The 26,304-nt window shown below is 42.0% G+C and overlaps 1 protein-coding gene across 1 annotated transcript in view; it reads right to left on the reverse strand.

Annotated features, from left to right (window-relative positions):
- The window catches only part of DNAH6 (dynein axonemal heavy chain 6), a 261,664-nt gene extending 250,929 nt beyond the window's left edge, over positions 1-10,735 (reverse strand). The window contains exons 1-3 of the mRNA XM_037039592.1: positions 10,612-10,735; positions 9,054-9,286; positions 2,888-3,058 (exon numbers count right to left, since the gene is read on the reverse strand). Of these exons, the coding sequence (XP_036895487.1) occupies positions 2,888-3,058; positions 9,054-9,278 (396 nt within the window). The 5' untranslated portion in view covers positions 9,279-9,286; positions 10,612-10,735. The remainder of the gene's footprint in view (positions 1-2,887; positions 3,059-9,053; positions 9,287-10,611) is intronic.
- Positions 10,736-26,304: the final 15,569 nt, after the last annotated feature.

Consider the following 26,304-nt stretch of genomic DNA (forward strand, 5'->3'; position numbering starts at 1 on the left):
GCTGCTGTCTCATGAACTACACTCGGAGCACCAAGGCTAAGTGCACACCGTGCTCACAGCCTTGAGCTATGCACCTTCCCCTGAGTTGCACAGTCTGCACTCCCAGTGCCACTCACACTCCTTCGTTCCCCTGCAGCAAACTCTGCGGCAGGCTCCCCCACATCCTCTCCTCCTATGGAGGTTGATAACCATGTTTGAAGACATTTGACACTCAATTCCACTAGTCACCACCTTGTCTCTCCCACAGTTTGAAGGTAACTGGCTTTAAGATAGAGAATCACCATAGCAGATCTGCTTTGTTGAATAATTGATGTAAATACATATATGACCTTTTTATTGTCTATTAACATAGCTAATAGAGGCTGCCATTTCTATAAGAGATTTATTATCATAAGCTCTGTGGAGCAACTTCCCCAGGAACTTATATTTACAGGGGTCATTATTCTCTGTCTTTAATTAAATAAGCCATGTTGAATAGAGGTTTGAGAGGAGCATTCTGGAAAGCCCAGAGCTGAAGGAAACACACTTTGAAGTCAAAAGATGAAAAGTTGTGTTTTCACTTTTCAAAAGTTGTATTGGCCAGGGATAGCAATGGCGGCACTGTTTTAGTGTGTAAAAGAATAAACAACCCGATACTCTAACCTAGAGAAAGTACACGCTGCTCGTTCTGCTGTTTCAAAAGGGCAGTAGTCAACTTTAATATTTTATGAGACTATAGTATTAATATTTAAGCAAAAATGCATTTATTTTTCTCATTATTTCCTTTAAAAAGTTTTGCTGCTTACTAAATGAAAATTTTCTTTAATAACAGGCCTACACATTTTTGTCTGAGCACAATTTCTACTTACAGGCATACCTCAAAGATATTGCACTGTTAGTTCTGGATGATCATAATAAAGTACTTAGTGTAATCAATGAAAATGTAGTCTTTTAGCTGGTGAAAGGTCTCACCTTCCATTTGTAAAAAATTCTACACCCAGCCCTGAGCAGCATGGCTGACTTGGTTGGGATCATCCTACCAGAGTGAATGGTTGTGGTTTAATTCCTGGTCAGGGCACATGCCTGGGTTGCAGGCCTGGCCCCAAGTTGGGGCAAGTGCAAGAGGCATCTGATCAATGTTTCTCTCTCACATTAATATTTCTCTCCCTCTATTTCTCCCTCCCTTCTCCTCTCTCTAAAAAATAAATAAAATCTTTAAAAAAATGCAACACCTGTGAAGCACAGTAAAGCTAAGGGCAATAGAGTGAGGTATGCCTGCATATAACTCAGTGGGAAGATGTGATTCCACTTAAACAGTCACATATATTCAGACTTTTGGGGGGATAGAATAAAGAAAGTATTTATTCATAAGGTGTAGAAGATCCTCTGTGATGGATGCTCAGTCTAGTCTGATAAGTCTATCTTCCTCAATAACCAGAAGCAAAGCCCCCAACTTTTCCTTTTCCTTCCTTCCTTTTTTCCTTCCTTCCTTCCTTCCTTCCTTCCTTCCTTTTATCCTTCCTTCCTTCCTTTTTCCTTCCTTCCTTCCTTCCTTCCATCTCTCAGGAAATCCTTGTTGTTTCACTTCCATTCTCAGAAATCAATACCCCACCAGTAAGTGACCCTCTTCTAAAATTAATTCCCTTATTCTTTTATGGCATATCCCCTTTCTTCCACATTTCCCTTCAACCTCTAACGTTATACTTAATTCTTCACTTAGTTACAGACTCAGTCAAGTATAAGCCACACCTAACATTTCTTTCCATCTTCCTCCCTTCTTCATTCTGGTTACCATACAATTTCTCTCCTGCTCTTTCAGTGCAAGCCCTTGAAGCCTACTATATACTAAATGAATTAATTTATAGGCAAGCATATGTTTCCTGGCCCTATTTAAGATAGTTGATTCTTTCTTTCTTCTTCACAGAAACCAAATCAACTGAAGGTGTACAATTTTATTCAACCATGTGATATCATTCTCTCAGTATAGTCTCACCCAAACTCACAGTGAACCGCCTTCCATCTGGCTTCTCAAGTCCCCACCTTACCTGCCTCATTAAATTTCCACCCATTCCTCAAAGCTTAGTGCAATTTCCTGGGGTAGCTATTCCTCCACTGACCATACCCCTTGACATTAGATGTAAGTATTCCTTTTATTTGGTTCCCCGTCATTTTATACATTAAATAACCAATGAGAGCTCTTATCACACTTTGAGTGTGTTCACCTGTCCATCTGCCCACCTCCAGACTGTGAAATCCTTGAGGATAGAGCTTGTCCCCAACTCTATTTCCAGCACTCTCGTCCAATGCCTGAAAGACGATTAGCACTGAAATGCTTAACAATGTGGAAGGACCCTCTCGATAAGAAGCTCAGAGAAATCTTGGCTCTATGGGTATTTTTACTGTATGTATCCTCCACACTTTCTCCCACCTGTTTCTGCTTCTTTCCTTAATTATACACAGGTATTTATATAAAGCAGTACTCTGGTGATTTCTTCCCAGAGCTTATTCACTTACTGCAAGGCAACTTCACCACTGGACAATTCTCACCAGATACAAAAGTTATCTATCTAGCCCAGTTTTTATTTTATTGCCTTTTACCTAGCCCTTCTAAGATCACCCATTGTGGAAGTAATGATGAAAATTTCATAAAAGTTAAAACACTATTGTGTGTTCTTTTAACACGCAAGGGAAGATCAGAAGACACTGTACAGATGCTAAGAGTTTCCTTTATGATTTTCCTCTACCACCCAAATTTTCCTTAAATAGGAGGGACTAAGAAATATTATACCTCCGGAATCCTTTATACAACCTGATAGAAAAGGATTTCGCCACTATTCTTATGCATTGAAAGCACTTTAGCAACTAAAATTAAATCAAAATGACCAATTAAGTACTTTAACTACTATACCTGTTTTTTCTTCAAAGCATCTGTAGGCTGAAGAAGCTGAATGGGTAATTTGGTAGAACTTTCTTCAGTGCTTCCTCGTGGTTTTATGAATCCAGAAGTGGTCAACTGAAATCGATTCTGTTCGTGTATGTATTCTGGCCTCTTATGATCTTGGTAGACTTTCAGCACCGGCTTTGGGAATAAACAGACATGTTAGTTTTTTTGATATTAATGTGAACTTGTCTTATTCTTCACTGCCTTTGGACAGGGACAGCTCTGCTGGAAATTGATTTCCTCTGGGGATTAATTTCCTAGCAAAACCATAGTCATTGTAGCTGCTCCCACCATTCTTTGACAATGAACTATTGATTGACTAGACTTTTCTAGTTGGCTTCCATTAATTCTGTATTTTGAATACCAACAAATTATTCTAGTTCTAACTGAAATGGCCCAGGAGCATGAAGTCATAGACCCACTAATTACCCGTTACAAATCCCCACCATTTACTACAACAGCTATTGTAGGAAGAAGCGTACAATCCTCCAAACCTATCCAAATGTCATTAATCACTTCCTTTAGCCATAAGTGATTGAAAAACAAACAAAACAAAATAAACAACAACAACAACAAAAAAACCCTACCACGGTGCCATTATCTTAGGCCAATCTAATTTCAAATTAAGGTAGTAAAAATTCATCATTTAACATAAAAACTAAATTTAAAAATTTACTATACTGACTTTAAGTTTATAAGCACTATGACTTTAGCATGATAGCTAATCTCATATATGGGACTGAGGAAGAAAAAAGCTTTTGTTTTTTTGTGTATACTATAGGTGCACTTTAAAACACAGAGTAAGTATAGTAAATAGCTGTTAAGTTTACATTCAGTTTTGGATAAAAACCCCTCCTGAGTCACTCACTGAAGAAAAGACAAGACTAGGTGGGCTACAGTTACAAGAGAGTGGGAGGAAAGATCTCAGCTCTAGAACAATGTGGGAAAAGAATACAGGCCAGAATCACAAGCTGAAAAGGGGGAATGGGGCCATGGCTGCCGTGGCTCAGTGGACTGGGTGCTGGCCCGAGAACTGAAAAGTCATCAGTTTGATTCCTGGTCAGAGCATATGCCTGGGTTGCAGGGTAGGTTCCTAGTTGGGGGTATGCAAGAGGCAACTGCTTGATTGATTCTCTTGCACATCAATGTTTCTCTCCCTTTCTTTCTCTTCCTCTTCCCCTCTCTCTAGAAATGAATAAATGAAGTCTTTAAAAAAAGAAGGGGGTGGGGATCCATGATGGAGATATTAGAAGACTCTGAACTTACCTCCCAGAGACACACTGAATAATACACACCTACATATATAGCAACTCCTTCTGAAAAACAGCTGAGGGTGGTTGAACAGCATCTGCACATCAAATGAGAGATGGGCCACATAGACAAGGAGAGGAGAGAGATGCAGTAACCATGGGAAGCTAACCCCTGTGGGCAACCTGCAGTAGGAAGGGGTATCACTGAGAACCCATGTGCAAACTCACCTACCCTGGGCATAGCAATAAAACAATGTTTTAAAGTGCACCTATAGTATACACAAAAATACAAAAACTTTTTACTAACCCCCAAATGCCTGCCAAATGGGTAGGGAACTGCAGGAACGCTCCAGAACTGGAGGAACCAGCAAGTCCATTGGTTATGTTCCCCCTCAACCCACATAGCATGGGTGGGAACTTAGCAAGCCCTTGATACAGACTGCAAGGCTGCCACACCATGCTCTGGCTCACCTCATCAAGCAACCAGTCCAGACTCAGCTAGCTGGCCTGACGCGATGCCCCAGAAGCCATGGGCCTAAGCCAACTTTTCTTATGCTTGTCCCATACCTGGCCAGCTGGTCTACCTGAAGGCCCCCAGAGCTGCATGCCCTGGCCAATTCAGTCATGCCTGCCCCAGCTTTGGCTAGCCATCCTGCCAGGATACCCCTGGCACTGCATGGGCCCACCTAAACTCCAGCAGGGCTATCAAAGCTACCTAGCACATGGAGTCTATACACAGGTTACCCTTACACAAGTCTACTTCAAGATAGAGGTAGCTGTTTTGTTTCATTCATAAAAACAAACACAGAAAGTCAAACAAAATGAGGGAACAAAGGAATATGTTCCAAATGAAAGAACAAGAAAAAATCCCAGAAAGAACCCTAATGATATAAATATAAGTAATTTTTCTGATAAAAAATTCAAAATTTTAATGGCTGAGTATTTTAACATTAGATATATTGACATATATTCTCACATCTCCTTTATCTAATCATGTACCAACTTAGGTTGTTTTTATGTCTTGGATATTTTAAATTATGCTGCAATGAACATAGGAGTACATATATTCTTACCAATTAGCATTTTTATATTTTTCAGCTAAATTCTCAGAAGAGGAACTGTAGACCATGTGGCAGTATTGGTTACGTATACTCCTTGTCTATGTGGCCCATCTCGCATTTAAAGGTATTATTTTGTTCATTAAAGTTTGAATGAATTCCTAGGTTAATGTTTTTACACAAAGTAACATTATAATAAAAATAACAAATTAGCAGTATGGGTCTTCAAGAATGTTTTCCTTCAGAATAAATCAGTACTCAAGTTTGAGAAACAATGAAATAAGGGTTAATATCCATTATATAATTTTTATTTATGTATATCTTTTTTAAGATTTTATTTATTTACTTTTTTTTAGAGAGGGGGAAGGGAGAGAGAAAGAGAGGGAGAGAAACATCAATAGGTGAGAGATACCTGGTTGTCTCTCAAGTGCCCCCAACTGGGAACCTGGCCGGCAACCCAAGCAAGTGCCCTGACTGGGAATCAAACCAATGACCTTTAGGGACTTCCGCCAAGATGGAGGCATAGGTGGAAACACTGTGCCTTCACCCACAACCAAGTTTTAATACAACAAAAGTTTTGGAGAACTACGACACACCCAGAGACCAGAAAACTGAATTATACGGAAGTCCGACAGCTACGAACTGTTCAACGGGGACGGTAAGAGAGGCGGAACCAGCAGCGGAGCTGGGTCAGGCAGGACAGAGCCCCCGACCTAGGCGAGCAGGCAGCCCGGATGGAACCAGTCGGGGTGCGGGGCAGACTGACCAAGGTCGCACATTCTCGCACGGTGAGACGGACCACGCAGGCCCCAGGGGGCGAACCCAGTGGTGGAGGGCTGACAGCAGTGGCACACTCACGTGCAGTGGAACAAAACGCGTGGGCCTGGTGACGGTGGTGGCTGCGGTGCCAGTGGGGGTCGCGGCAGCAGGCAGCAGTGGGAAGCCATTGTCCCTCTTTGACCCCGCCCCCACATACAACGTCACAACCCAGCAACTGAGTTGCCCTGCTCTGGTGAAAACCTAGGGCTCTGATCCTGCTACTTAACAGGCATGAACAGCCCAAAAGATGGCTCAAGAAGAACTCAAAGTCCCAGAGCCAATAACTCTAAGCGACCAACAGATTGCCAGCCTCTCAGAAGCCCAATTTAAGACACTATTTATCAGGATGCTCACAGAACTGGTAGATTACAGTCACAAATTGGAGGAACAGATGAAGGCTAAACTAATTGAAATGAAGGGAGAGGTCCAGGAAACCAATAGCGATGGAAAGGAAAATGGGACTCAAATCAATGGAATAGACCAGAAGGAAGAACAAAACATCCGACCAGAAAGGAATGAAGAAATGAGAATTAAAAACAATGAGGAGAGGCTTAGGAACCTCCAGGACATATTTAAACGTTCCAACATCCGGATTATAGGGGTACCAGAAGGGGTAAAGAAACAGCCACGAGTGGAAAACGTATTTGAACAAATAATAAAGGAGAACTTCCTCAGTCTGGCAAAGGAAATAGACTTCCAGGAAATCCAGGAAGCTCAGAGAGTGCCAAAGAAGTTGGACCCAAGAAGGAACACACCAAGGCACATCATAATTACATTAGCCAAGACTAAAATGAAGGAGAGAATCCTAGAAGCATCAAGGGATAAGGGGACAGTCACCTACAAAGGAGTACCCATCAGACTGTCAGCGGATTTCTCAAAAGAGACCTTACAGGCAAGAAGGGGCTGGAAAGAAGTATTCCAAGTCATGAAATCCAAAGACCTACAGCCAAGATTGCTTTATCCAGCAAAACTTTCATTTAGAATGGAAGGACAGATAAAGTGCTTCTCAGATAAGGTCAAGTTCAAGGAGTTCATCATCACCAAGCCCTTATTATATGAAATGCTAAAGGGACTTATATAAGAAAAAGAAGATGAAAAATATGAACAGTGAAAGGACAGCAAACACACAGTTATTAACAACCACACCTAAAACAAAAGCAAACCAAGAGGACAGCTAGATCAGGAGTGGAACCATAGAAATGAAGAACACATGGAGGGTTAGAAACAGGGGGGTGGGAGGGGGAGAAGGGGGGAGAAGGCACAGAAAATAGCATAGATGGTAGGTAGAAAATAGATAGGGGGGAGGGCGAGAATAGTGGGGGAAATATAGAATCTAAAGAACTTGAGACACGTGGTTATAAACTAAGGGGGGGGAGAATGGTGGGGGAGGGAGTGTGCGGGTGGAGGGGAATGAAGGGGGGAATAGAACAACTGTAATGGTATAATCAATAAAATATATTTTTAAAAAAACCAGTGACCTTTAGGTTTGCAGGCCAGCACTCAATCCACTAAGCCACACCAGCCAGGGCATACAATATATTTTATTAGGCCTCAAAAACTGATAGGAAAAGGCAAAGTGGACAAAGGTTATTTATGAACAGAATCCAAAAAATAAGTAACAAATATGCCAATGAATAAAAATATACTTCATTAATAAGATGAAAAGTATAACAATATGATGCCATTTTAACCTATTAGTCTAGCAAAAATTGAAAAAACTGGTAGTATAAAGTTTGGCAAAGATGTGGTTAACAGGCCCTTTCATACACTGTAGGTAGGATGGTAAACTGGTTAAATCTTAGAGTGCAACTGGGCAATATTTTTCAAACTTAAAAACATACATATTTTATTTATGACTTATAAAAATGCCACTTCTAGGAATCCATCTTTAGATGTACAAAGGAAAGGCTGTTCATTGCGGCGTTGTCTGAAAGAGCAAAACAATAACAACAAAATAAAAAAGGAAATAACCTGAACTCCCATCAGTAGCAGATGAGTTGATGGGTACCATATCATGGCACATCCATGCAGCAAAATAAAGTGCATCAGTTAGAAAAGATACCTCTGAATGCAAGCAATGGAAAAATTTCTATATAGTTAAGTGATAAGAGCACTTTGAAGATGGGCATATACTGTATAATTTTACTTTAAAGCTATAAATGTTTATATACATGCTCACATACATACATACAGATTTGAATAAACTAAAACAACCTCCAACAAGAGTAGTTAATGTCTGAGGGTGGAAGCGAGAATTTTCACTTTTTACTTTATGCACTTCCAATTTTACATGGATTTATAATTATCCAAAGGCATGATGGCATTCTTAAAATTAAGTATTTCCAGACATGCACAACATTATTTAGGACATTAAGCATTTAAACATAATAAAACTATATTACTACTACAGGCATACCTCATTTTACTGGGCTTTGATTTACTGTGCTTTGCAGATACTACCTTTTCTTCATATCAGAGGTCTGTGGCCACCCTGCAGTGAGCAAGGGTATTTTTCCAACAGGTTCAGATGATAGCATTTTTTGCAATAAAGTATTTTTTAGTTAAGGTATGTACACTGTTTTTAGACATAATACTATTACACACTTAATAGACAACAGTATCATGTATACATAACTTTTATTTGTACTGGTAAAGTAAAAAATTTGTGTGACTCACTTTATTGCAATATTCAATGTATAGCAGTGGTCTGGAACTGAACCCACCATATATATATATATATCCTTACAACCTACATCGTTAAGTATTATATTGTACATAATTCTACAGATTTATCCACCAGCAACATACTTTCTACCTCAAATTGCCTAAAACTCAGTATTTTTTAAATAAGTAACTGTGTTTACAACTTCATAAACAAGTTTTAACTTTCAGGTTTTCATTTCTTTTTGTTAAGAGTCTAGAAATACTCCACCCCCCCCCCCCCAAAGCAATTTTGCAACTTCCTTGGAGGCCAAAATGGCTAAGATGTTGGTTATTTGAACTTACCAGTGGCTCTAGTTTTACAGGCTGCTGTCGTTTTCTTGTCCTTTCCTGGGCTTTTGTGGGTTGCCTAAACACCAGGAATTGTGTATCAGTTGCATGTTCTGTGGGTGTTACAACACTTAGTCTTCCCTTTCCTTTTATACTATTCAGTCTTGTAAGCATAGGATTTTCCACCTGCTCTTCAATACTTTTTTGGTCGAAGTCAGCTTCTGAGCTGTGAAGCGCCATCCTCACCCCTGTAAGTGCAGGATCAGGAAAAGGCAAATGAGGGAGAACAACAGGACTGGGGAAGTGAGGCTAGTGGAGGGGACTTAAGAGCTGATGAGACCTGAATTTTCTCAACCCCCAAGAAAACCTATCAAAGTTACCCCATTCTTCCCAAACTGAAGACTTGAACCACAGGAATAAAAATTAGGAACTGTGTCTGACCTTCAAGAAGCCCTGTAGCTAGGGGGAAAATGTATTTGCATTTCTAACACGTTCTGGGGTGACGCTGATGCCACTGAGTTGGAGACCACTATGGTCTAGAATGGAAGGTTGAAGAGAAAGGCAATTAGCGTTGAGATCAATGTTTCTCACATTCGATATACAAAATATCTCCTGGGAAGCATGTGCACAATGCTGGTAATTCTAATACAAACAATCTGAGAAACACAGCCTAGATGCTCATGAAGAAGCTGAAGAAAGGAAAACAGAAAATTGAGGGCTAATTCGGCGCTTAAAACGGCGCTTCTGGAACCTCTATGAGAGTCATAACCTGTGTGAGAGTCATTTAAGGAGTTTGTTAAAATGAAGGTTTTGATTAATACACATTGAATAGCAAAGTCCTAAAACACTAGAACTGGCATTCTGTAGTGGAATTGCATCCTCATTACCACTCACAATCCCGACCCACGAGGTGGACAGAGATTCTTCTCTTCAAAAACGGTATTACATCACTTGAGATCTTCAACCAGGGGTCAGCTGGACTGGCTTTTAGTGTAGATCTGCACTGGCCAATCAAAATATGGTGCAAAAAGGAAGCAGATGAGTAGCACTAAATCCATCCAAGATGGAGATGCCAGCTCCAGTGAAGGAAAGAAGTGGGTCATGGAAGAAGACGTCACGATAGAATCCGGTAATGGCTCCTGGGCCCTAATCAGGCTTTACTGCCCAAAGCCCCTTGCCCCGCGGCCCATGACTGAGTGCAACCTCTGTGGAATGTGATTCCACCTCTCCTGTGTTAAGAACTTTACTGCCTTCTTTTACTGACTTGCTTTACTGCCAGAAGTACAAGGCACTCTGGCCAAAGGTGTGTACACCTCAATTCAGACTAGCAACATGTTGAAAAGCACAGGTCCAGATTTGCCCACTCTGAGTGAAATCTCGGACAAGTCTTTGCTATTTCTGTTCCCCACTTTCCACCCACTCTGAAATGATAGGCAGGTAGTAAGGAATCAATGAAATGCCTTGCCATTGGCTCCCTCTGCCCGTCTAAGTCTTTCCTTCTGTGCTACGAAAGCCACTCTATCTTAGGTTTAGAAGTCAGAGCCCAGCCCTAGTTTGATTCCTCAAGACTTACCAAGTCAGCCTAAGGCAGTCGCCACAAACGCCTAGGGTCTACAGAGACGGAGCAAAGCCGGGGACGGGAGTAGAAAAGTGGGTGAAGCAGGGAATGTTTCCCGTTGCTTAGCAGCTAGCAGGCCTCCACCGAGGCGCACTGCGCCTGTGCGGGACTTCTTGCTAAGCAACTCTGGAGCAGACCGAGGCTCTAGGTTTAGGAGCGGTACGGCAGGTCTAGCCAATCACTGTCTCTGAAACATTTCCTACGTTGCTGGTTGGTGGAGAGGCCACATTCCACCTGCTCCTCTACAGAGAGAACTGAGCACTGCCCCGCTGGTGGGCAGGAGGGCGGAGAAGCGACGGTCTATTGAGTTCCTCCGCTTAACAAACCACCCACGTTCCTTGTCGCACCCTCCTCCAGCAAGAATCTTTTCTCCACGTCCTCTTCCAGAAGCTTAAGACTGACTTGACGTACGCTTTAACCTAATCTTCTCTGGATAGAAGAATCCTGAATCTCTAGAGAGAAATTCGTCGTGTAGACAGCGGGGGGTCCCATTCTCAAAGGGAGTGACTATCCTGCTTCGTCACTCCACCTTGCGGAAAAGTGTCCTGAGACCCAAGGAACGCTCACTCATCTCCTCCTCAAACTCCACCCTGTTTTGTCGACTATTATTTTTTCCACTCGGAAGATAATCCAGTGTCAGACGTAGCACGAGCCCATTTTACTGAGCCCCGAGCCCTGTTTACCAAAGCAGACAGACCCTGGATCTTGTTCTGGCATTTAAGCCCCTAAATGACTCTTGTTACTGCTGTTTGGGCGGACCCCCCCCCCCACCCCCCCAAGCCCGCCGCAGGTCGGGTCGCTTAATGAGGTTGCCTTATCGCAGTAAGTGATCAGAGGACGAGCCCTTTCACTGAGGAAATATGGCACTGCGGAAAAGCCCTGGCTTTTCACCGCCCTTCCCCCCAAGACGACAAAGACTACAAAAATTACAGCTGGAACTCATGATCTTTTCGAGATTTTTGACCCCCCCACACACTTTTTAACCTTGATATTACTTCTTGCCTTGAATGCCAAGCCCTGTATGAAGTGTTTTACCTATCATACATACAACCTTCACTTTCACAATCTTAACATATTCAGGTGCGGATTTTACTTGCTTGTTTTGGCACCACCTACAAGACAGAGAATCATATAACTAAAAATTGAGCTGGAATGGAGACCACAGATCTCTTAATCCACCCCATCCCTCTTTGATTAATGAGAGAACTGAGACAGAGACAGACAGACAGACAGACAGACACACACACACACACACACACACACACAGAGACAGACAGACAGAGAAACAGAGAGAGAGAGAGAGAGAGAAGTGATTCACGCCAGGTCATGCATTCAGTTGTGACAGAGACAAAACTAGAATATCGGTCTTCTAATCCCTAGTCAGGAACTGGAAGAGGCAAGGGAGTAACTCCAGTTTAGAAACAATTTAGAAAAACCTCAAATGTAGACATACTAAATGCTTATTCCTCAGGGATGAAAGGTACACACAAAGCCAATGAAGCAGAATCAATAAAATATAATTAATTTATATAAACTGAAAATGAAAAAAATGCAAAGCCAACCAAACATTAAAGCATAAAATTCTAATTATATGCAATATTAGACACATCCAAGAAACAGATTTCATTTCAGATGTGCAGTGAATATTTTAATCTGTTCCCTTCAAAGCTTATGTAGTGGAGACAAGGGCTATGTGGCTAAGTCCCAGAAGTACTCTTAGTAAACGAAGGCAATTGCATCCTAATATTCCCTTATGCAGTTAAGAGTATGCCAAGAGCCAAGGAGATTGGGGGAGTAAAGACATAGGTGCATAGGCTTTTATGAAAGCATCGCTGTCTTAAACACTCCTCATCAAATCTCTCCAAGCTTATTTTCTTAATGTGGCAAGTTGTTCTCTTCATTACCAACTGAATACGCACTAAATCAGTCCAGACAGACAAGAACTTGTGGGTATGGCCTTTGATTTTTTTCATAGATCCTGTAAATAACAATAATTGTTATTCTTTATGGGATGCTTCCCTATGTGCCAGGTACTGTGCGATATACTTTATATTTGTTCTCTTATATACTTTGAACAAAAGTGAAATTTCCATTTCATAGCTAAAGAACTAGGCTACGAAAGGTTTACAAGGCCTGGGTTATGGAAGGTCACATCTTTAACAGTACAAGTAAAAATGGTTAGAACTGACTGAGCATTGAGATAAGATGTACATGCTGGGCCCTGTGTGAAGTGCTTTTCACCATGATGCTAATCACTGCAACAACTTTACACTAGTTTAGAGGTATGATTGGACCTACCCTGCGAACAGGATCACTGAGGCTTGGAGAGGTTTCATGGATTGCCCAAGATCACTCAGGGGAGGAAAGTGGCAGAGTTGAGATACAAATGGAGATCCATTAATGTAAGCAAGTTAAATTTCTAGAAGATTTTGAGAGCAAAAATATTGAATCACAGAATTCTACCACTGGATATACGGGAAATATATTCTGAAAAATTCCTGAAGCAAAGGACCTGTGTATTTGGATGGACTCTGGGGCATTAGTTTAACTAGACAAGTTTCCTGCAGAACCACAAGAATTTTTAAAACATGCAACACCTGCCTGTTTAGTCAGGGGCACTAACCTCTTAGGATTTTAGATTTTAGAAAAATCTCAGGGGCGCTTTCCCTTGGATTGTCAGATAAAAAAAAAAGACAACAGCCAACACAACAATAGCCATTCAGTGTGAATGAATCAAAATTATACCTATTTTTGTCAGATTGGCAAAATATATTTTTTGGTGTGCTGCGGAATTTCAGTAATTAGTTTGTGTGTGCCATGCGATGAAAAATGTTGAAACTGGCTGGTTTAACTGCATTGTTGAGGTCACAGGAATAAGGGAATCCTCGAGGGTCAAAACAACAATGAAATGAAAGCTCTGTGATGAGTAGCATGGAAGCTGTGGACACCTTGCTGGCAAACGCCCGTAAGAGGGAACATGTAGCTCTGGGGATTGATACTGAGGCGGGTGGGGAATAGAAGACTAGGCCTTTCTTGAATGTTGGATAAAATGAAAAAGATAAATTTTAAGTTCCCACAGTCATCTGGGGCTCTTGATACAACCAACCATTCCCTCAGCAGTAGGTTGAGCTAGAACAAAAATTGTCAGAGAAGAAAACTTACAAGAAAGCCATTATGTCTCTACCTGCAGCTCCAGATGGAAAAAGATATGTTAAAAATATAACAGTCTCCTCTAAGAATCTGCAACCATAGCTAGTTCTCGCCAGCTCCAGATTTTGAGTTTACACTACCTATGTGGTCTGGGGGGGAAAAAAAAGCAACCTACTCAGAATATTCATCAAGGGAAAGGCATCATCAACTCTGAACTCTTGGCATTTTCATAAGTTAGTTTTAGCCAAAAATAAATTTGCTATAAAAGTTTTCTAAATATAAAAGAAAACAAGCCACTCATAACAAGTTAGCAGAACAAACAACAGATTTAGAAGGCAAAAATATTAGAACTATTAGATATAGAATATACCATAAATATTTATGAAGTATTCAAACAGGATGCAAAATGAAATAAAATGTGATTATAAGAGGATATCCACAAAAATGGTGGAGTTGGGAACTTAAAAGCCCATCCTTCCACAAAAGTAGCGAATAAGACTTTAATTGGCCACACATGACAAAAACCATAGTCTTTTAAAATATCATTTAGAAACATCAATAAACAATTACAACCCACAACAAGTAGTAACAACAAATCCCAAGGAAAAAGAAGAATCTGACTTTCAGAGTTGCCAACACTATAATACATAAACATCCAGTTTTCAACAATAAAATACAAGATATGCAAAAGTATATAAAATATGGCCCACTTACAGGGAAAAAGAAATTAATGAACAGAATTATGAATTAAGATGTTAATTACAATTCACAGGGCAATCATTAAGAAAATTACTAAAAATTATAGTACAAAAAAAAGATGACAAGTGAACCAAAACACCACACTAGGAAGATATCTTCCTAACACAAAAAAAGGCAGTAATGGATGAACAAAATTATATATAGTTTATATATAAATATATATAATGTATAGATGACAATATATATATATATATGACATAAAGAAAACAAATATGAAATGGCAAAAGTGGGTCCTGTGTCAGTAATTACATTACATGGAAATGCATGAAGCCGTCAAGTTAAAAGGAAAAATTGGGGTGAATAGATAAAATTTTTTAAATTAAAAAACCTTTGTATAAGTGGGCTATGCAGGAATCCATGAATACAAAGGGCCCATTAGTAGTTATATATGAATTTTCAGGCACACAAAGGTTGTCTCCCCTAACCGTCACGGGTTCAAGGGTCAGCTGTATAAGAAAATGTAAAGTGGAGGAACCATGAACTTGGTGAAGGCCAGGGTGAGTGGATCAGGAACACTGGTGGGGGATTTAGCCTTGGGTAAAAAAAAAAAAGTCATCCCATTCCACTTAAATGGAAAAAAGGTAGGAGTGAATTAGGCAAATTGGTAGATTTGGGACCTGATTTCTTCTATTTTCTCTGTGAAGCAGGAGGTAAGCTCAGCGGCTGAGAAGGATAAGGGTGGGAGTGGCAGAAGCTCCCTATGAATTGGGGACGGGGGTTGCGGAGAGACATGAAACTCATCCTTAGCCTTGGCTGATTACGGTTTAACTTCAGGATCTGCGAACTGGGTAAAATTGTACTCACATTTGTGGGTGTATATTTGTCTATAGATGCTATTCTCGAAGGAGCTGGTGAGCAATCCCCCTCCAGAGTTGGGAAATAATACAGATTCTAACCTGTGTACCGCACTTAAGTACTGGTCTGAATCCTCTCAAACTTTTGAGGGGTTTGCGGTATCATATTTTGTTGTTCCACCGCCACCTTGTGGTCATATGCATGTACTGCCAAAGGAAGTTTTGAAGCAGATTTTGAATCAAGGCAATAGTTTATCTTAGATTTGGAAGGAATTGAGGTATTCTATGGTCTAATGTTCCCAAAATTATGAGAATTAATAATTGCTACAAAGTTTTCCTCCAAAATGTTGAACCAATGTTAATTGTTCGTGAGTGAGAAGACCTGGTCAGGATCAGGTAAATACCTCAGAGTGTAGGTTGATTTGGAAAAGCTGTAGACCAGTGGTCCTTAAACTGAGGAGAGCTTTGAAAAATACTAATAATTAGGCCATGTTCTATGCTAATTAAGAGTGAGAAGCCCAGGGATTGGTATTTTTCCTTGTGTTCCCTGCCCTAGGTGATTCCAACGTGCAGCCGAACCTGAGGGCCTCGACCCCAGGGCCTTGCTATTCAAGGCATGAGCCACAGATGAGCAGCTTTGGTATCACTCGGGAGCTTGTGAGACGTGCAGAATCTCAGATCTTGCCCCCAGCCCCCAAATTAGTCTGCATTTTAATAATTTCCAGGTGGCTCATTGCATATTAAATTTGAGAAATGTTGTTACAGAGAACAGAATGAACATTCAGTAGGTCTGCTGGGTATGCTAGGTAGGAATGGGTCCCAAAGATGGTCTCATCTTTGATCATTTCTATTTCTATGAAATGTATGGCTTCTATGCTACTGTTGGATGGTTATAATCATCAGAGATGTCCTACTTGGTAGCGGTCACAATCTACTTTCTTGCCAGTTCCACAAGCTGCCACCATGATCTCTTTTGAAGTATTCAAGGGAGAAATGTTCTTTCTTCTTTGACTCCCTCCCTGCGTTCCAGTTTCTCAAGTCTATGTATGATATTGTTGCAGAACACCTAGTAATTAAAATAACTCTCAGAACTGAAAGTGAGACTCTAGAAGTGAAGTGACACAGTGAGGATAGTAAGAAAATGACTTTCCTGTATCTAGAAACTCTGCCAATGACCTTCCTTTCCTTCCTGAAAGTTGGGTATTGGTCAGTATCTTTGTAAAGTGCTGGCTTGTAGAGAACCTGTGTTGCAAACAAATCAATGTGGATAGTCCCAGGGCCTCAGGTCATTCCCAGGTGACCACTGACAGTGTCCTGAGCTCAGAGAGGCCATCTGGGGAGTCCTGGCTGGGGGCTTGGGGACTGTGCCCCCCAGGGGAATCAGACTACTGTCCTTCTCTAACCCTCCTCTGAGAACCATGAGCTTTAGCGAAGACAGCTCTTCCCCCCGTGTGGCTGTCAGGGGAAACCGCCGAACCCACCTGCTACCTCGGACCTCAAACTGTCTACCCTGTCTTGGAGCCTTTGGCTCCAAGATTGGCCTGATGACAGTTACTCCTGTTCTTTTCAGTTGACCTCATGCTTGACTACATGACACATGCCTGTGTGCTGTGGTGGTGAGTGCTTGACTTTCCTGGTCTCTTAAAACTGATGAGCAGTCCATCTGAGCCCAATGCAGGGTCAGTTCTCCTCTGGATATTCAGACTCAGCATCTCATGCCTTGTTGTGGAACAAATGTCTGTGACTCTTCTCTTACTTTCTCTCTTCCTGCCGTGTGAGGACACAGTAAGGAGGAGGCTACAAGCCAGAAAGGGTGTCCTCACCAGAAACTGAATTGGCCAGCACCTTGATCTTGGACTTCCCAGTTTTCAGAATGGTGAGAAATAAATGTCTGTTGTTTATAGACCTGAAGGTGTCATGTCCACCAAGGCCATCCCATCCCAACTTCTGCTTGGACCATGTCTTTACTTTCATAGCCTTCAGGTCTTCTGGCACCTGTTCCACTTGTGGTGTCTTAAAGTTGTATTTATTGATTTTTTTAAGAAAGAGAGGGGAAGGAAAAGAGAGAGGGATCAGTTTGTTGTTATACTTACTTATGTATTCATTGGTTGATTCTTGTATGTGCCCTGACCAGGGATCGAACTGCAACCTTAGAGTATTCGGACGATGCTGTAACCAGCTGAGCTACTCAGGCAGAGTCCATTGGAGTGTTTTAAAGACATTCAATGATACCTGTTTTCACATAACTCTTTAACCCCAGGATTTAAATTTAAATCACATGGACTTGGCCATTCTTGTGTAACAGTGTAGAAATTTTCTCTCTTTCTCTCTTTTTTAAAGATTTTATTTATTTATCTTTAGAGAAGAAGGGAAGGAGAGAAGGAGAGAAATATCAATGTATGGTTGCCTCTCGTGAGTCCCCTGCTGGGAACTGGCCTACAACCCAGGCATGTGCCCTGACTGGGAATCGAACCGTGATCGTGTGATTCGCAGGCTCGCGCTCAATCCACTGAGTTACACCAGCCAGGGTGAAACTTTATTTCTTTATACGACCTCTTCTCTCTTTTTTTCTGTTTGATTCAAACCTGCCTCCTCCCTTGCACGCCCACTCTGGTAATCATTAAACCCTCAGGACAATGAGGTTTTGATCATCATCAAATAATCTTAGGAACAAGACCTTGGATNAGGCATGTGCCCTGACTGGGAATCGAACCGTGATCGTGTGGTTCGCAGGCCCACGCTCAATCCACTGAGCTACACCAGCCAGGGTGAAACTTTATTTCTTTATACGACCTCTTCTCTCTTTTTTTCTGTTTGATTCAAACCTGCCTCCTCCCTTGCACGCCCACTCTGGTAATCATTAAACCCTCAGGACAATGAGGTTTTGACCATCATCAAATAATCTTAGGAACAAGACCTTGGATCGCTTGGCCACTCAGAGTTAACTCAAACTCGAGGTAACATCTAGGCCTTAGTTGAGTGGCAGCTCTAGGCCCAGAAAGGCAGTGAAACCAGACCTTGAGGCCGGGCCACGGCCGACTGCAGGGCCAGAAGCAATGATCAGCTACCCCACAGTCCTGATCCGCCAGTAAAGACCAGGACCCTAACTCCCTTAGTCACCATGACCCATGGTTCTCCCCTGTATAACCCATCCCCTAGCACACAGGTGGCAAGACCCACAGGCCAAATCCAGCCCTCCACCTTGTTTTTATCTGGCCCAGCACCTTGTTTCTACCTGGCAGCAGCATCGAACTCTCGAGTAACTGTTAAGGAGTAGTAACATTTATACAGTCCTAGAATTACATTCAGCCCTTTGAAGGCAACTGCAGGGCTGCTGTGGCCCCCGGTGAAAATGAGTTTGACAGCCCTGCTATGGAAGCCATGGGGAGCCAGGTCTTTGAGCATTAGCTCGCCTGTCTCAGGGTGTGGGCTGCTTCCTTACTTTCTTTGGTGCAAACTGCCATTGTGTCTTACTGGCTTTGAGGGGTGCAGGCAAATTGATCCCTTTTGTCTGGGAACAACTGTTCATCGAGTCCAAATTGCCACAGTATTCTAGGGAGAAATTTTGCCTACTCTGTTGATTTTTGAAAGCTATGCATACCGTCTATAGCCATGCCACCCTGAATGGGCCTGATCTCATCTAAAAACGATGCACACCTTTTGCATATGGTTTCTCTTTGTACTTTAGAAATATCTGACCAAGCAACACAGATTTTTGCACAAAAATTTCTATTGAAGCTACATTTAAATAGGATATCCAAACAATGGTACACACTGCTGGCATAGCCAGTTAAAACCACGGAGGAGAGCTCTGTGTGGTGCCAGGGTGTGGGGAGGTGTGCTCAGTGTGGCTGGGGCGAGGGCAGGTTCACAGCTGCGAGTGCACACAATGCAGAGTTTATTCTTATGTTATTATTTATTAATTATTGTATTATTTTTATGTGAATAACTGTAGAGCTACTTTTGTCCCACCCTGTCGTTAAGTAAAAATGTGAGTTTCAGAATATTATGTGTGGTGCTACCCCAAAAGAATTATATGTTGGTATATAGTTCATATGTATAGTATAGAATTTGTGCACATATAATATGTTGTCTATATAATTGCAATATTGTAATTTATAACAAAAAATATACATTCATTTTTCATTCACCATTCCTGGCACAGAGCTCCTAAAACCCTTATAATTTCCTAAGTGGTGAGCACTATAAAGGTATATTTTGTTAGGCTGATAAAGTGACTTTGGGGACTCACCTAAGGGGGGGTGGTTGCCAAGAGAACCAGCCATGTGATTAGAGGGGCGGAGTGTTCATTCCCATCCCCCCACCTCCAGGTGTGGGCGAGGGGCTGGAGGTTGGAGGCTGAATCAATTTCCAGTGGCTAATGATGTCACCAATCCGACCCACGTAATGAAGCCTCCACAAAGACACGGGAGGGCGTGGTTCAGTGAGCTTCCTTGTGGGCGAACACACAGGGTTTGGGGAGAGTGGAGATTTGGAGATTTGGGGAAATATGAGGAGAGCATCAAAGAGAGTGAGGGGGTGTGGGAGCTCTGAGCCCTCCCCCCACACCTCACCCTGTTCATCTCTTCCACCTGTCTGTTCCTGCGTGATAGCTTTTTATAATAAACTGGTGATCTAGTAAGTAACATGTTCCTCTGAGTTTTGTGAGCCACTGTAGTAAATCAATTAAATGAAAAGGGGGGTTGGAATCTGTAATCTAAACCTGAGTTTGCATTAAAAATGGAACTGCCTTTTGATCTGGCCATTCCACTGCTGGGACTATACCCCAAGATCCCGAAATACCGATTCAAAAGGACCCATGCACCCCAATGTCCATAGCAGCATTATTTACAATAGCCAAGTGTTGGAAACAACCTAAGAGCCCATTAGTAAATGAGTGGATCAATAAACTATGGTACATTTGCACAATGGAATATTATGCAACAGAAAGGAAAAAGGAGCTCCCACCCTTTGCAACAGCATGGATGGAACTGGAAAGCATTATGCTGAGTGAAATAAGCCAGGCAGTGAAAGACAAATACCATGTGATCTCACCTAAAAGTGTAACCTAATCAACCAACCAAACAAGCAAGCAAAATATAACCAGAGACATTGAAATGAAGAACAAACTAACAGTAACCAGAGGAGAGGGGGTAGGGGGTGATGGGGGAAAGAAGGGGAAGGGTTGTCAAGGAACACGTATAAAGGATCCAAGGACAAAGCCAAAAGGGGGAAGGATTGAGGGTGGGAGGTGGGGGTTAGTGGGACAGAGGAAAGTGGTGGTGGAAAAATGGAAACAACTGTACTTGAACAACAATAATAAAAGTAAAAATAAAAATAAATTAACCTGAGCTTGCCATTAGCTTCTAAAATAGGCTGGGTTGTTGGGGGCAGTCCTGTGGGACTGAGCCCTTAACCTGTGGGATCTGATACTATCTCCAGGTAAATAGTGTCAGAATGGAGTCGAATTGTAGGACACCCAGCTGGTGCCTGCTAATTGCATGTTGGTGTGAGAACACTGCTGCACACACGTGTTAGAACTGGGATCAGAATCCTAATAGTATAGAGCTGGGCCGAGCAAACACTGTCCTATGGGTCAAAACCAGGTTGCCGCCTGTTTTGTAAACACAGCTTTATTGGAATACAGCCATGCCCATTATTGACATATTCTTTGTCTATCGTTGCACTATAACAATAGAGTTGAGTACTTGTGACAGAAACTGTATGATCCACAGGGTTGTGAATATTACTATTTGGTCCTTTGAAGAAAAGTTTTGTTGGCTCCTGCTATACTGTATATGTGGAGAGGGGAGAGAGAAGAACAAAGAGAGAGAAGTGAAAAGTAGTTAAACCAACTCAAGGTAAATTACCATTCTAATTTTCGTGGATTAAGTATTCCAGAAAATTTTTCATTGTTGTCAACTTTTGCAAGTGTCATGATTTTGTAGTCTGTATCATTATTTTTGTATTGTTTTAATGCATGTTAAAAGTCAGTAAGTTAATACCAGAAAGACTCTAGAAACTGTGCTTTCAAGTGCTAATGAGAGAGTGATACCGTGGACAGTGCCAGGAAGCACTCAGACTGACGTTCCCCAAGGCAGTGAGCTGTTTGGATAACAAGTGTTCGAAAGATCATTCTTGTGGACTCTAGGGCAAGTGCAGCGTTTTGTGTAAACCCAACCACCTTTATGAACCCCCCTGAGAAGTTAGGAGAATGTGAGAAATGAGGATGGCTATAAAAATTTGAAGTCTCAAAAGCAGAAGTATGAGTGATACAAGATTAAACAGACACAGAAAGGGTAAATTCCAAGCAATAGTGGGAAAGATAGCAACTGGTCAGATACACACTAGAGAACCTCCAAAGATGCTGGAGTCGGTCGTACCAGGCATCTCTGGGAGCAGGGGCTCAAGTAGGAGGGTGGTCAACAGTCTGCTCAGGAAGTGGTCAGGGCTTCCGATCTTTTCCACTTTCCCAACCCCAGCAAAAGAGTGGGAATTTGTCCTCTGGAGGAGATAAAACAGGGGGTCTCTATACTGAGAGATGGTGGGCATATTTGAGAGTGGGTACCATACTGAAAGCATTCAAGATACTGGAATCACTCAATCATCTTTTCCTACTTAGTGCCCAGAATAGTGACATGGAGTGTCCAACTGTCTCAATTTTTCCTGGGACTGAAGGTCTTCCCAGGATGGAGACTTAGTTTTTTTGTTTTTTGGCGGGGGGTGGGGGGTGGTTAAAATTTTATTTTAATAGTTCTTCAAGTACAGTTTTCTGTCTTTTACTCCCATCCCAGCCCACCCACCAATCCATCCCCACCTCCCTCCCATTTCCACCTGCTGTAGTTTTTGTCCATGTGTCCTTTATATTTGTTCCTGTAAACCCTATCCCTTTCCCCCTGAAATTCCCTCCTCTATCCCCTCTGGCCACCATCAGCCTGTTCTCTATTTCAGTGTCTTTGGTCATATTTTGCTTGTTTGTTTGTTTTGTTGTTTAGGTTCGTATTAATGGTGAGATCATATGGTATTTGTCTTTCACCGCCTGGCTTATTTCACTCAACAGATTGCTTTCTAGTTCTATCCATGCTGTTGCAAAAGGTAGGAGCTCCTTCTTTCTTTCTGCTGCATAGAATTCCATTGTGTAAATGTACCATAGTTTTTGGATCCATTCATTTACTGATGGGCACCTAGTTTGCTTCCAATTCTTGGCTATCATAAACTATGATGCAATGAACATTGGGGTGCATAGGTTCTTTTGGATTGATGTTTCATGGTTCTTAGGATATAATCCTAGCAGTAGAATTGCTGGGTCAAAAGGAAGATCCATTTTTAGTTTTCTGCGAAAATTCCATACTGTTTTCCATCGTGGTTGTACCAGTCTGCAATTCCACCAACAATGGATTAGGGTCCCCTCTTCTCCACAACCTCCCAACACTTGTTGTTTGTTGCTTTGTTTATGATGGCCATTCTGACCAGTGTGAAGTGGTATCTCATTGTGGTTTTAATTTGCATCTCTCTGATAGCAAGTGATATTGAGCATCTTTTCATGTGTCTCTGGATCCTCTGTATGTCCTCCTTGAAGAAGTGTCTGTTCAAGTCCTTTGCCCACTTTTTAATTGGGTTTCTTGTCTTCTTAGAGTGGAGTCATGTAAGTTCTTTATATATTTTGGAGATTAAACCCTTGTCTGAGGCAAATATGTTTTCCCATACAGTTAGTTCTCTTTTTATTTTAATACTGTTTTCTTTAGCCATCCAGAAGCTTTTAATTTTGATGAGATCCAATTTGTTTATTCTTTTCTGTATGTACCTTGCTCTAGGGGACATGTCAGTGAAAATATTTCTGCATGAAATATCTGAGATTTTCCTGCCTATGTTCTCTTCTAGGACTTCAATGGGACTTAGTTTTAAAATGAAGAAAATTCTGAGCAAACCAGGATGAGTTAGTCACCCAGCCTCGGACATTCGCATTCGGACCGTTTGAGGTGGGGCCCAGGAGCATCTCCTCTGGGGCATCTGAGCAGCCCGTGACCTGAATGTACGAGGTCCCACCACTAATGGCCCAGCCAGACCAACCTCACAGTGCAACTGACAGCAGACCAGCTCCATCTGGTATATGGAGGTTTCAATCACATTTTTAGGCCCTCCCTCTCAAAAATAAACAGACAACTAGGGAGTATTATTAGGCAATTCAAGGAAGGTCTCTGTCACACAATAGATAGAAATCAAAACATTCAAACAAAAAAACAACTTGAGAGGTAAGCCTATGATTCAGAGCCTTTGGAAGGATGAGTCTTTCTCTTGGATTTCAAAAAATGGGTCGGAAGAATCCTCTCTTCCTCTCCAGCCACAATGCTGTTAGAACATGAGCTAGGAGCTCCTGGAAGCCCTATTCCCCTCTGGGAAGGATAGGCCACAGGTGGCCACAGAGAGATGCATTAACGGGAAATGGACTCAGTCTACAGTTTTGGTGGCTTCTCATGCCAACATCCATTATTTCCAAGGCTGTCTTTGCTTTTTCCAGCATTTGGTTGTATGAGTCAATACATCCCAACAGTTTTGGAAAAAGGCATGCGGTTTAACAGATTTTCTGTCATTTGCAACCCACTTGTCCTGGCTCATGAGTGGCATTGCCTCTTCTCCATGTCTGCTTTTTCATCTATAATCTATGTCCAGAAGGCTTCCAAGTTGGCTGTTTTCCCCTGTTTAAACTATGGGTCACACAACCCAAGGAGGTAAAAATTGATGAGATCTCATTTAACATGTGCTGTCAGCAGACCCAGAACACATGAACTTTTCATGATCTCTCCCTATGGGGTCCTCCCCAAACTAAATTCTAGCAGAAAATGTCTGAAAGACAAATATCTGGGCCACAAACGCAAAGACCAAGGAAAGTCCTGTGCACTAACGCGCAGTGTTAGCCTTTCTCATAGCAGTGAAGGACAGAGGCTGTGTCAGTCAGCACAGTGCTCAGTAGCAGGGACAGGACACCCACTAACAGCTGCTTAATTAATCAGGGTTTGGGGGGTCACTGAGGTCAGGTGTTTCTATGATTTTCTTGGCATTTTCAATATGGTGACGATATGGTTGCTGCTGGCCCAACCATCATGTCTCCATTCAAGAGAGAAAGAAGGGAGTGAGGTCAAAGGATAAATTTACCTCTTTATAGCAGAAAAACCAAAGCTTTCCCAGAAGCCTCTACATGAGGTTAATTTTTTTTTTTATGGCTCACTGGCCAGCACTGAGTCCTTGCCAGCTGAAAGGGAGGCTGAGAAGACAGGGAGCAGAATTGTCATACATGACTCAGCAACATCAGGGTCCATTACCTAGGGCTAGACACATTGCTCCCCCCATAAAAAACTAAGGTTCTCCTGATAAGGAAGCCTGGGCAAAACGTGTGGGGAAGTATATCTGCCACAAGAACCAAAGTAAGCAGGTTAAAATGTTAGAAAAATGGCCAAAACTGGAATTCTCACGCGTTGCTGGTGGGACTCCAAAAAGCTATGGTCACTTCGAAAACCACTTTGGCAGCTTTCTACATGGCTCAATGAGTTTTGCAGATGTGATTAAGGATCTAGAGTTAGGGGAACTTATCTTGCACTGCCCAGGTGGGCCCCATGTAGTCACATGTCCTTTAAAGGGGGAGCAGAAGGACCAGAGTTAGAAAGAAGTGACAGAGGAAGCAGAGGGTGGAGGGAGGCACTTAGAAGATGAAGATAGGGCTGTGAGCCCAAGTATGTGGGCGGCCACTAGAACTTGGAAAAGAAGAGGATGCTCCTCTAGGGCCTCCGGGAAAGTGGCAGCCCTACCAACACTTGGATTTTGGACTGCTGACAGTAGTCTAAAATCCACCCTCTTTACTTTAGACAGTAAGAGGGTGCACTCATGCTGTTTCAGGCCACTAGGTTTGTGGTAAATTGTTACTGTCACAGTAGGGACCTAACATACCTTCCTAGCATTCCTATCTTTGGGCATCTGGTCCAGTTATCATTTTCTTCTGCACATTTTTATAAAAATGACTAAGTTTTCTCTTCCTCCTTCTCCTCTTTCTTCTTCATCAACAATACCTTTGCTGATCTATAGTTCACATGCCATACAATTCTCTTGTATAAATTGTATAATTCAGTGGATTTTACCATATTCACAGAGTCACATGACCATCACCACAACCAATTCTAGAATATTTTCATCACTTCAGAGAAAAACCCTGCATCCCTTATCTGTCATTCTATTTCTTCCCATTTCCTCTGGCCCAGGGCAACCAATCTACTTTCTGTCTCAATGGATAGGCCTGTTCTGGACATTCATATAAAAGTGTGTGATCTTTTGTGACCGGCTTCTTTTTCTTAGCCTAATGTTTTCATGGCTTGTCCATGCAGTAGCATGTATCAGTACTTCATTTTTTAAAATTAGTGAATAATACTCCATTGCACAAATATACCACATTTTTTGCTGTAAAAAATACTGTCTGTATACATCCCCGGGCTAGATTTTGAGTGGAAGAGTTAGTCGTCAGCAGCATTTACTGTCTGACATGTGTGCATCACGGGAGCAGGAGCGAAGGCTGGGGGCTGAGAAGGGCAGGCATCCCAAGAACTCTAAACATGGAATGTAGCCCCTGTGCTCTGACTAGCTAGGGAAGGCAGGCTAAGCTTGGAAGAAGTATCTAAATAACTATTTTCTTTTCATGTCTAAGAAAAAAGTACCCAATGTATATTTCCGAAACTGAGTACAAAAGTGAGCTGGATTCTTTAGAGTATGCGGATTGATGAAGAAGGGACAGAACCCCCTTTAAAAATATAGCTTTGTCCTGCCCACATATCCAAGGGGTCTGACGTCTCTGAGGGGGGTGTTTATCCTTGGAGATGTGCTTTCCTCTCTTGGCAGCTCCCTCATGGACAGGCACTTGGTACCAAGTCCAAAGAGTGCTGTCAGGCACCAGGCAACAGGC

Source organism: Sturnira hondurensis, unplaced genomic scaffold (assembly GCF_014824575.4).
Source record: "Sturnira hondurensis isolate 20B ecotype Veracruz unplaced genomic scaffold, ASM1482457v3 Scaffold0002039, whole genome shotgun sequence".
Lineage (NCBI taxonomy): Eukaryota > Metazoa > Chordata > Mammalia > Chiroptera > Phyllostomidae > Sturnira > Sturnira hondurensis.